At 39.6% G+C, this 13,217-nt stretch overlaps 1 protein-coding gene across 1 annotated transcript in view; it reads left to right on the top strand.

Moving 5' to 3' along the window:
• Window positions 1–1,883: 1,883 nt before the first annotated feature.
• The window catches only part of LOC144459945 (uncharacterized), a 36,204-nt gene continuing 24,870 nt past the window's right edge, over window positions 1,884–13,217 (top strand). The window contains exons 1-14 of the mRNA XM_078164782.1: window positions 1,884–2,005; window positions 2,109–2,144; window positions 2,290–2,559; window positions 2,865–3,119; window positions 3,953–4,225; window positions 4,363–4,638; window positions 4,816–5,118; window positions 6,867–7,190; window positions 7,495–7,758; window positions 8,174–8,293; window positions 8,414–8,429; window positions 8,531–8,619; window positions 8,769–8,819; window positions 9,065–9,123. Coding sequence (XP_078020908.1) covers window positions 1,969–2,005; window positions 2,109–2,144; window positions 2,290–2,559; window positions 2,865–3,119; window positions 3,953–4,225; window positions 4,363–4,638; window positions 4,816–5,118; window positions 6,867–7,190; window positions 7,495–7,758; window positions 8,174–8,293; window positions 8,414–8,429; window positions 8,531–8,619; window positions 8,769–8,819; window positions 9,065–9,123 — 2,373 coding nt within the window. The 5' untranslated portion in view covers window positions 1,884–1,968. The remainder of the gene's footprint in view (window positions 2,006–2,108; window positions 2,145–2,289; window positions 2,560–2,864; window positions 3,120–3,952; window positions 4,226–4,362; window positions 4,639–4,815; window positions 5,119–6,866; window positions 7,191–7,494; window positions 7,759–8,173; window positions 8,294–8,413; window positions 8,430–8,530; window positions 8,620–8,768; window positions 8,820–9,064; window positions 9,124–13,217) is intronic.

Genomic DNA, 13,217 nt, shown 5'->3' with positions numbered 1-13,217 from the left:
ACACACACACACACACAGGAAGTGACTAAATGAACATTAATTAAATATAAATTGTCTCCTGGGCACTCTGTCCAGAATTTAAACATTGTTTTCTTTGACTTTGCCATAAACATCATAAAATAAATCATCAATCACCAAATGTTGCTTTTTTAAAATGTTATGTCTCCAACTAGAGCCGGAGAAAAAGCCGACCAAAGCACTGCCTGTCAGTATGAGGTCATTAAACCCTCCTTCACTTCCTTTTCACACCTACAAAATGTGTTGCTGCATACACATTTAGACAACGACATCATCCCATTAACACCACAACGTTCTGCACACAGCAACAGATTACTTTAGAAATATTGTCTTCAGGGTAGCTGTGCATTTAAAATATCATGTAGTTAACCTGGAAGGTAAAATGCATATGATTATAAACATAGCAATAAAATCTGCTGTCTCTGTGGTGTTGACTGCAACTATCTCTGGTGGTGTTGGTTTACACAGAAATGAGGAAGAGGATGGTTGCAATCAATTTCACAGTCTCAAACACTGTGAGAAAACTTAGTTTGCAAGATCTTAAAGCACACTTAAATCCCACATCTTGATGAACGAGTTATTCTCAAGTAAAGTACAAGTACATCAAAATGATACTTAAGTACAGGACCTAAGTCGTAATGTACTTTGTTCATTTCCACCACCACTACTTTGTTGATACACTGATTGAATATGCTTAGGGGGTCAAACTGAGGTGTTAGCTAACTGTAACTGTTTTGGGGTGGGTGCAGTGCTGTGTAAGGCATGGCTAGGAGTGATATAGGGCATGTATTGATAAATGTCACAATAATTAGTAATTTACACGACAGATGGAATTATCAGTCCCTTTAGTAGCCTACATTTACCTCTGTCAGGTGATCAGTTAACGTTCTTGACAGTTGGCCTGATAATGAAAATGATCACTATCCTCGTGACAGTAACATCAAGGTTAAATGCTTTGAAAGAGATGATGTCACTGGTGTGTCTCTGCTACATGATTCTTTCTTCCCGTCTTCTCATCAGCACCATCAGCTGTTACCGCCACTGGATCAAACAGGTTACAATGACAAGAGATGACACTGATAATTGACAGCCACAAGAGGGAGCACTTACAGCGCAGCCACCATTTTTGACTGAACGCTGCCCCGATCAATCAATCAAAATAAAAGCATACTAAGCATTAGTTATGTTAGCCACATTCTTGGAACCCATTGGCTGTATCGCCGTCTGACTTTCAGCAGATGGCGATACAGCCTCTGGGGCAGAACCCCGGTTTTTTGGCATTCCGGTTTGATTTGGGCGGAGGAGGCGAATTTCCATTTCCGACTTCCGTTTATATATAAGTAAATATGCTGAACCATTGCGATGGATTCAGAGTTTGCAGTGACGCCAATTATGTTCCGCCTCGTTAGTTCACCGCATGGACCGTTTAACCTGGCAACAACTGCACCCGGCTCAAACGTGACTGATCAATATCACGCGGACCACATACGGAAACAAGGGCTCTTCCGCTCTTCTTCCAGAGGCAAGATCTCCAGGGTTTGCCTACAGACTCTACATTCACTGAATGTGAAACCTCATAAAACCTGTAATATTTTTCTGTGAAATTAAAGTACATGTCCACAGAGTAAGTTCTGTGTATTTGCAAATCGATTAGTAGATTGTCTTGTGTGGGTCACAACAAATAAAGTCCAACAAAAACTAACATTAAAATATGCCATGGTGAAGCCAGTCTGGTTGGGTGAGCTTCGTGTAAAAGGGAAGGAAGTACAGAATGCAATGATTCAGAGGAAGAAGTGAGAGAAAACTTCCTGTCCAGTATTTATGTGTAATGCATCTTCTGTCATCCCACAGTTTCTGATCTTTCATCATATGATTCACACGTTCTGAGCTTTTTCTTTACACAGCGTAGAAGCATTTCTCAGAGGCAGAGTAACAGTCGTGAGTGTGAAGATGGGGCACACTCTGCTCTGTGTGCTGGGGGTTTTCTGTGAGTACATCAGTGACTTTGAAAGAATTGTTGCCATTAATGAAAGAAATGATCATTCCTGTAAGTTTGATCATGTCTGATGAAGTTCCAATTTTTATCTCAGCACTGAATTTACTCCTCTACTGTGGACATGCTCAAGGTAATTATACTTCTTCTTGTTTATATATTCACTCGAGACAAATATTCAACAACTGCATCACTTTTCACCATTTTCTGTGTGTTCTGTTTCGGCAGTGTTTAATTAATACAATAAAGAAAACACAATGTTTATGTTGGTTTTATAGATGCTGTGCTGACCATTGAACCAAACTGGTCCACTTTATTTACCGGAGAGTCTGTTACCTTCATATGTGACATGAGGGTGGGAAAAGACATTGACTGGTATTACACAATCAAGAGGGATCATCAAGAATTTCTCCCCATCAACCCCGATAAGAGATATACATCACAATCTCTGTCTACAGACGACAGTGGTGAATACCAGTGCATTGGTGATCACAAGCGCTCACCATATTCAAGAAAAGAAAGTAATAAAATTTCTCTAACTGTATCAGGTAAGTGATACATTTTACCACCATGACCAAGTTCACTACAAGCATTACTTTATGTATTCATTTATGTTTATCAGCCATGTTGATATGATCACCCTGTTTGGCAAAGTGCCAATATATAATGTATGAATGTTGTTAATCTTGTTTAAAAAAGTTTTAGATTGAGAAAAAGACTCTAACTGTTATTACACAATCCACAGGGATGGTCAAGAATTTGTCCCCTACGACTCAAACAAGATCTTCATATGACTGATATGTTCATTTGTTGAGATGATTTAATGAAACACCTACTGACCTGTGTTCCACAGACAAAGATGTGATCCTGGAAAGTCCTGCGTCCACTGTGTTTGAAGGAGAATCAGTGACCCTGCGCTGTCGACATCGTACTCAGACAAAGGAGAAGAATGCTGTTTTCTACAAAGACGGATCACCTATTGAAAGAGACACAAACCATCAGTCAGCGATGTCTTCAGAAAACACAGTTCAAGTCATTTCAGATGGGAGCTCTTACATGTGTAAATTTGAGGACGAAGAATCTGAACCAGTAAAACTCAAAATGGAACGTAAGTAGTTTTCATACTAGAGTCTCAAAATTTAAGGGCATTTTGTGATAAAGAGCAGCAGGCATGTACTTTAGCATTTCCAGAGTGAAGTGGAGTGATGATTTCTCTGCATTATCTCAGACACAGTGGACACTTAACAAAGGGAAAAAGAGAAAGCTGTGTTTAAATTGTTGTTCATTCTTAGAAGTGTGTTTGTGCTCACTTTAATCCACTTTAGGTTAATTTAAGCAACAACTTTAGTGGTTAATAAATGTTTAACAGAAGCATTGTTGCAACTGATTTCCATCAGTTTACGATACTTTGGGGCGGCAGTAGCTCAGTCCATAGGGACTTGGGTTGGGAACCGGAGGGTCGCCTGTTCGAGTCCCCTTCCGGACCAAAAATATGGAGCGTGGACTGGTAGCTGGAGAGGTGCCAGTTCACCTCCTGGGCACTGCCGAGGTGCCCCTGAGCAAGGCACCGAACCCCCCAGCTGCTCGGAGCGCCTGTCATGGGCAGCCCACTCTGACATCTCTCCACTTAGTGCATGTATAGGTCCAGTTTGTGCATGTGTGTGTTCGGACCTGTGTGTAATTGACAACAGAGTGAAAAATTGAATTTTCCTTCAGGGATTAATAAAGTATATAAAATTTAAATAATAATAATAATAATAATAATAATATATACTGATTTAAAAAGGTGATCAAAATAATGTGATATCATTTTCTACAGTAAGTCGTAGCACCACCAAGAATGCTGGATGAGATTATGTTATTAATTTTAATTATCTTTCAAACTGGACTGATTCACAGGGAAATAATGACCACTTTTATGTCTTTGTCTAAATTAAACAGCACAACCAAAGGCCAGACTGAGCAGACACTTTCCATCAGGGGGCAGTGTGATGCTGACCTGCTCTGTGAGCCCATCATCATCATCATCATCATCATCATCATCTGGTTGGAAATACTTCTGGTACAGAGGCAATAAAGCCTCTGAACCTCTGACCACACAAGATGTTGTCTTCCTCTCAAATGAAACAATCAGTGTCTCACAGGGAGGACTCTACTGGTGCAGAGGAGGAAGAGGAGATCCACTTTACTACACAGAGTACAGTGATCCAGTCGGTAATATGATATGGAATATAAAATGCAATAAATAATACACTGTGTATTTTTGAATGAGGATTAAGACTAACACTAAAATGAGTTTGATGTTTAATCTTTTCTAATTTTTATATTTGTGGCCTCTTGATCATGAACAGTCACAAACAGAGCTGTTGTGACCCTGCGACCCAACTGGCCTGAGATATACTATCTGGAGACGATCACACTTACATGTGAAATTGAAGATGGAGGAGACGCTGAGTGGGAGTATGAATGGACGACACCCCGCTCATACAGACCTGAAAAACAAAAGGAAAACATGATTAGAAATGTGTTGTCATCATACAACAGAGACTACAGGTGTATGGGCACACTGAAACATGAAAAGTCTTCAACAGAGTGGAGTGATGCTTTCACATTGAGAGTTTTGGATTGTAAGTCACATGTCATCAGTCGTCATTTTTGTTTTGCTGAATGTAAAAAAGAAATTATTGTTCCCTGTATTTTCAGACAGTGCACCTTTATATTTGAATTTGAATACAAGTCGTGGATGTCATCTACCAACAACACATTATAGCATGTCTTCATTCTGTGAAATCACTTTCCAACAGATAAACCTCAGCCTGTCCTCACTGTGTCTCCATTATGGCTGAGTCCTGGAGCCTCAGTAACTCTGAACTGCAGAGTTGAACATCCATCTGCAGGATGGAGGTTCTTCTGGTATAAGGCTGTTCCCAAACTGTCAGACGACTCCTACAGCTATGAGCTGATACCTGGCAGCATCCATGGGACTGAACAGGATTCCTACATTGTTGATGGACAGACACACACAGCAGGATATGTGTGCAGAGCTGGAAGAGGAGATCCAGTGTATTATACTCTTTACAGTGGACCTAAGTGTGTCTGGTCTGGAGGTAGGTTTAGTTTGAGTTTTTTTATGCTGACACAATAGTAGACATGCACTTGTTATGACTATTCCCTCACACCAACATCAAGGGCCGTATTAAACAACATTCTGAAAACACTCTCAGAGAGCTCCTAACAGCCTAAATACTTTTAGTAAGGAGTCCTAGCTTAGCAGTGATTTAGGAAAGTTCTCAGAGCAACTTTGAGCGAGGAAGGGACAGGAACTTTTACCTTAGTGAGAAGGTGTAATTGACATGGTTGCTAGGTATGATGCATTCTTTTAACAGATGTGATTGGTTTGAGCCTGCAAGGTGTGGACACCCAGTGGAAATGAAATGAACCACTGACTGTGAAAGTGTTGTTATTGATTAGTGTGATCACTCTGCTGATGGAAGGTTGAGACAGACTCAAGTCATCACTGCTGCACTGCTTCATTTTTCTAGTGCTTCAAATATCTTGCTATTGTGATCATTTTATGTCTGACGTTATAGCATTAATGTGTTGGATGGAAAATGTGTGCGTACCCTGAATGAGATCAACCACAAACATAATTCCTGCGCAATCTAATCTGTAGCACTTCATTAACTCACTGTCATCCAGTGTTTGGAGAATATTTCTCCTACCTCTTTGTGTTTCTACCATTTTCTCCTCTGATTAAGAAACTCTTAAGTCTCTTAAAAGTCCTCCGCTTTACTCCTAACAGTTTTTCATCTTCGGAGCTCTTTGAAGCTCTACGATGATTTGTGAATAACTTTAATCTTTACGAGGACCTAGTCTTACCGTTAAGGACATTCTATGAAAACATCAGATACTGTCTTTTTCTTCTTTCCTTCCATCTATTTCTTCAGCTTCCCTTTCCTCTGTTCTTTTTTCCATTTTTATTTTGATGTACTTTCTTACTTCGCTCTATTTATGTTTGCTTGTTTCCTTCTTTCTGCCCCCCAAACCCTTCAATGCAGGGCTTTTAGGCGTAATGGGTTATTTGTCTGTTTTTGTGTTGCTGCTTTTATGTAATGGTTCCCTGTGGTACTTACATTTTATTATATACCTGTATTGGTGTGATCCTTTGCGTTTGAACTCCAGCATTTAAACACATTAAAACACAGTTAAACCAACTGATTGTTGACAGTATGGCCTTGTTTAATTTTTTCATTCTTTGTTTGTCTGCTTTTTATGTGTTACTTCCTTCAGTTTATGTTTGCTTGTTTCCTTCTCTCTGTCCCTCAAACCTTTAAATACAGGTCTTTTAGTTGTAATGGGGTATTTGTCTGTTCTGGTGTTGCTACTTCTACATAATGGTGCTTTACTGTGGCACTTTAACATCCAACAATTCTCTCCAAAATGCATTTTAGACATCAAATATATACTCACTTTTTATGCTTGCCCTTTTTTTGGGATTCACATTGAAATTATGTACCCAGAGAGCCGTAGTTCAATGTATGCACCCTTGCATTTGTGCAGTCTGTGAACTGCACATTCCTTCACAATTTGCACACGTCACCTTTGCACCAATGGCATAACGTGCACTGTGTTACACTGTTGCACAACTTAGCCACAACAATTAAATCCACATTAAACCTGAAGGGTTGTTTCCATGGTGGAATTTTAAATTCTATTATATACCTGTATTGGTGTGATCCTTTGTGTCTATACTCCAGCATTTAAACAGATTAAAACCAACAAGGAAATCAAATGATTGTTGACAGTATGGCCTTTTTTAATCTTTATTCTTTGTCTGCTTTTTATGTGTTTTTAGATTCTCATTCAGCAGCGTCTCTCACAGTGAGTCCTGACAGAATGCAACACTTCAGCAGAGAGCCTGTGTCACTGAGCTGTGAGGGAAACTCTACTGAGTGGAGAGTGAGCAGGTTTTCTGTAGATGGCTACACGACACACTCGTCTTCTTCTTCTTCTTCTTCTTCTTCTTCTTCTTCTTCTTCTTCTTCTTCTTCTTCCTCTTCTTCCTGGGGGACCATGACTGGATCCAGATGCAACATGGACCGTTACTGGCAGAGTGGAGTCTTCTGGTGTGAGTCTGAAACAGGACAGTTCAGCAATGCAGTCAACATCACTATACAGTGTGAGTCTTAATTCATTTAAAAGATGTTGTTTCTGAAGTATTTTAACATTCTGTTACATAGTTTTGAAAAATTACCGTATTACAGTACATCAGTGAGCAACACTGAAACAAGCACTATAATCTTTTTGTTGGTTTGATGACAGAAAGATACATTTACAGTAAGACAGGGATTTCTCAGTTACTGTATGCAGCTGTAAAATCAATTCCAACATTTAATTCATTGTCATAATGTTACATCAGCTTGTTTAAGCTGCACCAGCTGATCTCTGCAACCAAATCTTTGTATTCTTTAATCTTTTTACAGACGGTGATATTATCCTGGTGAGCCCTGTCCATCCTGTTACTGAGGGAGATTCTGTCACTCTTGGCTGCAAATTGAGGACAGAAAAAGTTCCTTATAATGTGGATTTCTATAAAAATGACAAACTCATCCAGAGTGTTACTGGAGGGGAGCTGACTATCTCTGCAGTGTCAAAGTCTGATGAAGGCTTTTATAAATGTAAAGGAAAAGATTCACCACAAGGTTTGCAGAGATGGACGTCACCAGAGAGTTGGATGTCAGTAAAATGTGAGTATGATTCAAAATAGAATCTTTATTTGTCAGCTGTGTTACGGTCTGAGTTAGAAAAGTCATCACTAAATTAGAAGATGGGTAAGTTTCAGCTGAGTTTACCTGCAAGTTTGTTGATAGATATTAGTTTTATAAACTAGGGCATTAAGTGATGAAACACAGAAATAAAAAAGTAAATATATGTTAATAAATTAACTGTATATTACTTTATATTACAAAGGAATATTAACTTTGAGCCAAAGAAAAGTTTTCATCAAATAACAGGTTAGATTGAGAAGTTTTTACTGTGTGTTTATGTGTGAATCTAAATGTACATGGTGTGTGATCAGGGTTTATGAGTGTATGTCTTCTAATATTTGTACATTTATTTATGAGTCAGTACTTGTAATTATTAATATAATATTTATTATAGCAGCGTCCAGGCCTGAACAAAGCTCTCCATTTCCTGTGCTGTTGATTGTTGGGCTGGTTGGTGGAGTTTCACTGATTCTTCTCCTGCTGCTGTTTGTGTGTCGCTACACAAAGTCAAAAGGTGAGATCTTTTCCTGCTGATATCAGATTGTGATGTAATCACATGTACTGTAGTAACAATAGAACAATTTGCAATACTAAACAATGTCACAGTTAATGTCTTTTTTTTCTTTTGTTATAGATTCATGCTTTATGAGGTCGGCCCAACACTCTCTTCTCTCATTCTGAACGTAACAGCAGCACATTACATGTTCCTTATTAAACCCACTGTATTTACTTCATGTTTTGGACCCACCAGGTCTCAGAGCACCAATCAGGGTCCTGCTCCAGACCACATGATCAACCAGGATGAAATGCAAGGCAGAGAGTATGCTTCTCTTCTCCACGGTCAGCCTTAATCCTGATTCATTTCATGATTTATCATCAAATCTAAGACTAACATTTTCAGTTTGGATTATCTGTTTTAGAAGATTAGGGAATTCCTACATAATGGGATTAAAATGATGAATACCTTGGCTTGATTTTCTGTTCTGTAGGTGACGTCTGTCTCTACGAAACAATCAGAGGCTCTGAAGAACCTGAACATGGTACAGTAGATACTTTTTGTTCAACATGGAGCAGAAATAATAGAGTTGGTTAAAGGACTGATTTTAAATGAATCCAGGGTTGTCACATATTCTGTAATTGATCTTAAAAACACTGATTGCTAACAAGGGTGCATTTTATGTAGTGAGAATGACATACAAAAGTTGAGATGCTTGTGTAGGCCAGTGTACCCTGAATACAGTACAGTAACTTGTCTTTTCATGAATTCATTTTATTCTTTTAACAGGGAGGAATAATGAGCCAGAGGAGCACGAATACTCAAATGTGACGACAGGATCAGCTGCAGTTTGTTCCAAATAACAGCAGAAGTTTGAGATGTTTGCAATTGAAATTGTAAAATATTATAAATATTTGGGCCTCTGCCTGGATACTAGACTCACTTTTAAAACCCATGTAGAACAACTATCAAGCAAACTGAGGGTCAAAATTGGATTTTTGTATAGAAACAAATCTTGTTTTCCTCCTGCTGGTTGAAAGATCATTGTTTAATCTACAGTCACGTCTGCTCTTGATTATGGTGATATTGTATATATGCATGCTTTCACTACGGTACATATTGAAGTAAGAATCTGTTTATTTTCCAGATCTGTATATTGGTGGCATTCTCAGTTTACCATGTTTTAAGTTAAAAATGTTAACTAATAGAAATAAATAAATATTAATCATGAGACACTGATGGTTTGTAACTCAAAATGTAATGCAGTTGTCATACGAGACGCCATTCCTACGCTGTTTTTACAATCATGTCATTTTCTTTTTATTTTTACATGCAGCCCTTCTTTTAATATCCTTCTCTGAGCTTTTTTAAAATGTTATGTCTTGCTCCAACTAGAGCCGGAGAAAAAGCAGGCCAAGGCACCGCCTGTCAGTATGAGGTCATTTAACCCTCCTTCACTTCCTTTTCACACCTACAAAATGTGTTGCTGCATACACATTTAGACAACGACATCATCCTGTTAACAGCAGGGGGGTATTCCAACAACGTAGCTAAGAATATCCAGACTAAGGTGTAATCTTGAAGTTTGACTAAACGCCAACTCCCAATCTAGCTCCAACCCGTTCCATCAAGTGAAATCAGCTGGCTCCAACTGATGCTAATTCAAGCCTCACCTGACAAAACCTTAACTCATGCACGCGCCCAGGGAAAATAAAAAGCCCAAACTAGTCGAGTGAAGAAAATGTTGCAAAATGTCAAAAAGCAAAGGAAAGGAGCGAGCGGCGGCTTTTTCCTGATGGAATACCCCCCAGAGCGTTCTGCACACAGCAACAGATTACTTTAGAAATATTGTCTTCAGGGTAGCTGTGCATTTAAAATATCATGTAGTTAACCTGGAAGGTAAAATGCATATGATTATAAACATAGCAATAAAACCCGGGGGGTATTCCATCAAGCAGGCTAAAGGCAAATCCAGGCTTAAATGGCCAAGTCTGGCTAATGTGAGCCAGAGTTCTGTTCCATCAAAGTGGCTAAGATTAGCCTCACATCGGTAACCATGGAAACCGTGGTTCTGGCTAAGCCTGATACATCGAGCTAAACTCCGGTTTCCGTTCCATCAACCTGAGCCACAACTCCGTTCCATCAAAGTGGTTAACTGCCGGGCAATCCTGGTCTGTAGCAGGATTAAGGTGAGGATTAGCTCCATCTATGATCAAAAAATGTTCAATAGACAAGAACAGACACCTACAAGACAGTTCTGCCAGTGCTTTACACACTCACACCTGTCATGTAATGATAAAATAATATGTAGATCATAAAACATGTAACATAATTAATCTAAAAACATTAACTATTAAAAACAAATTAAAATGTAATAAAAATAAGATAATTAAAAAAAACACAACAGTAAAGCCAAAATCAATTTAATAAAAACAAAACTATAATAAAATGAAACTGAGGCATTAAAAAAAAGATTGTACATGAATATGTGATTGCCCTCCCATCCCCACCCCACTGTGTTTCCAATTGGCTAGCAAATTCACAGCCAATTAAGGTCAACTGACAACGGCCAGAGAAGGAGAGGGACACACCCAGAGAGACACAGAGACAGAGCAAGAGAGAGTAAATTAGGAAATAATGGCATGCCCCTTCATCGAGGATCCTGTTGATGAGGAGGCCCACATTGTCCAGTGGGCCTTCCAACCACCACCAGCCCCAAGGGTCTTCCAGGACAGGACCAACCCATTGATACAGATGGACTCCTATCTGTGGGAGAGGTACCGGTTCAGCAGGCAGAGCATAGTGTATCTATGCAGTTTGCTGGAACCACACATTATAAAGGTCACACGCCGCAGCCCGTCTCTGACCACTGTGCAGTCAGTCTGTATTGCACTGAGGTTCTTTGCTAGCAGTACATTCCTGTATAGTGTTGGTGATGCTGAGAGGCTAAGTAAGACAACTGTTTGCAGAGAGGTAAAAGTGAGGGATGAAAATGGGACACACACCATTGTGGTTTGTCTGTTCCTCATCCTATAGCACATTCCATACATTTAAGGGGATTTTCCTTATTTTTATATAATAAAGGATAGAGCTTACAGTTGACTCCCAAATGATGAGAAATAGATCATTGATTCACTATCACCTGCATTCACTTAATAGTTTTCCTCATCTCCACTGAGCTGATGGATTTGCTAAATGTCATTTTCTACAATCAATAGATAAATGTAATGTGATTATTTCCTATAAACTGATCATTTCGGAAATGTCATAATCTACAATCAATTTTGTGAAAAATGCGATGATTCACAAAAAATAGTTTGATTAAATGCATCATCTGAACTTTACATAGGAATCAGTAGATAAATGTGATAAATAGTCTTTCACTAATATTAATTTACACATTTAATTAGGCATTCTTGAATTGTTAGATTTAATAGGTGTTCTTATCTACATATATTTTGTCAAGATTTCTATAACATGACATTATGCTGAAATGCTGAATTTTCTTTGTCACTTGCGCATTTAGCCTGTCGGCGATATTCTGCCACGCCACCTGCCTTGCTTTATTAATCGCTGCAGTATTGCCTTTTTTCTTAATTATGTCCTTATAGTCCTCATACACTTCCATAAGGAGCATTTGCTCGGCTGTAGAAAAAGCCTCCGCTCGCTCCTTTCCTTTGCTTTTTGACATTTTGCAACATTTTCTTCACTCAACTAGTTTGGGCTTTTTATTTTCCCTGGGCGCGTGCATGAGTTGAGGCTTAACAGGTGAGGCTTGAATTAGCATCAGTTGGAGCCAGCTGATTTCACTTGATGGAACGGGTTGGAGCTAGATTGGGAGTTGGCGTTTAGTCAAACTTCAAGATTACACCTTAGTCTGGATATTCTTAGCTACGTTGATGGAATACCCCCCTGCTGTCACTGTGGTGTTGACTGCAGCTATCTCTGGTGGTGTTGGTTGCACAGAAATGAGGAAGAGGATGGTCGCAATCAATTTCACAGTCTCAAACACTGAAAGAAAACTTGTATCTCTAGACTTCAAGATCTTAAAGCACACTTAAACCACACATCAGATCTTGATGAATGAGTTATTCAAGTTGAAAATCTTTACTGATGTACACTGTATAATTTGTTGAGAACAAAATGACGTAATGACAGTCAGTGGAAACTACAATCATCAACCCACTGAGGGCTGGATTGAAATTCACACTGAAAATCAAAGTAAAAAAATGACTGATGCAACTTGTGTGAATTTTATCACAGCAACTCATAATGTGACTCAGTAGTGTGTATGGCACCCACGTGCCTGTACGCAATCCTGACAGTGTCTGGACATGCTCTTGATGAGTTGGTGGATGGTGTCCTGGGGGATCGCCTCCCAGACCTGGATAAGTTTAAGTTTAAGTTTATTTATTTTATTAATCCCCCTGAGGGGAAATTCAGTGTTTTCACTCTTGCTTGTCAATTACACACAGGTCTGAAAGACACACACATGCACAAACAGGACCTATACATGCGCAAAGTGGAGAGATGTCAGAGTGAGGGGGCTGCTCTTGGTCAGGCGCCCCAAGCGGTTGGGGGGTTCGGTGCCTTGCTCAAGGGCACCTCTGCAGTGCCCAGGAGGTGAACTGGCACCTCTCCAGCCACCAGTCCACGCTCCATATTTTGGTCCGGACGGGGACTCGAACAGGCGACCCTCCAGTTCCCAACCCAAGTCCCTATGGACTGAGCATCAGTGAGTTCCTGGACAATCTGTGGTGGTAGTTGGCAGTTTTAGATGCACTGATACATAACGTCCCATAGGTGCTCAGTTGGATTTAGGTCAGGAGAACCAGAGGGCCAGTCAATGGCATCAATGCCTTCATCATCCAAGAACTGCCTACACACTCTTGCCTCATGAGGCCGGGTATTGTCCTGCACCAGGAGGAACCCAGTGGACCCT

Source organism: Epinephelus lanceolatus, chromosome 22 (genome assembly GCF_041903045.1).
Source record: "Epinephelus lanceolatus isolate andai-2023 chromosome 22, ASM4190304v1, whole genome shotgun sequence".
Taxonomy (NCBI): domain Eukaryota; kingdom Metazoa; phylum Chordata; class Actinopteri; order Perciformes; family Serranidae; genus Epinephelus; species Epinephelus lanceolatus.
This window is presented reverse-complemented; position numbering and strand designations above follow the sequence as displayed.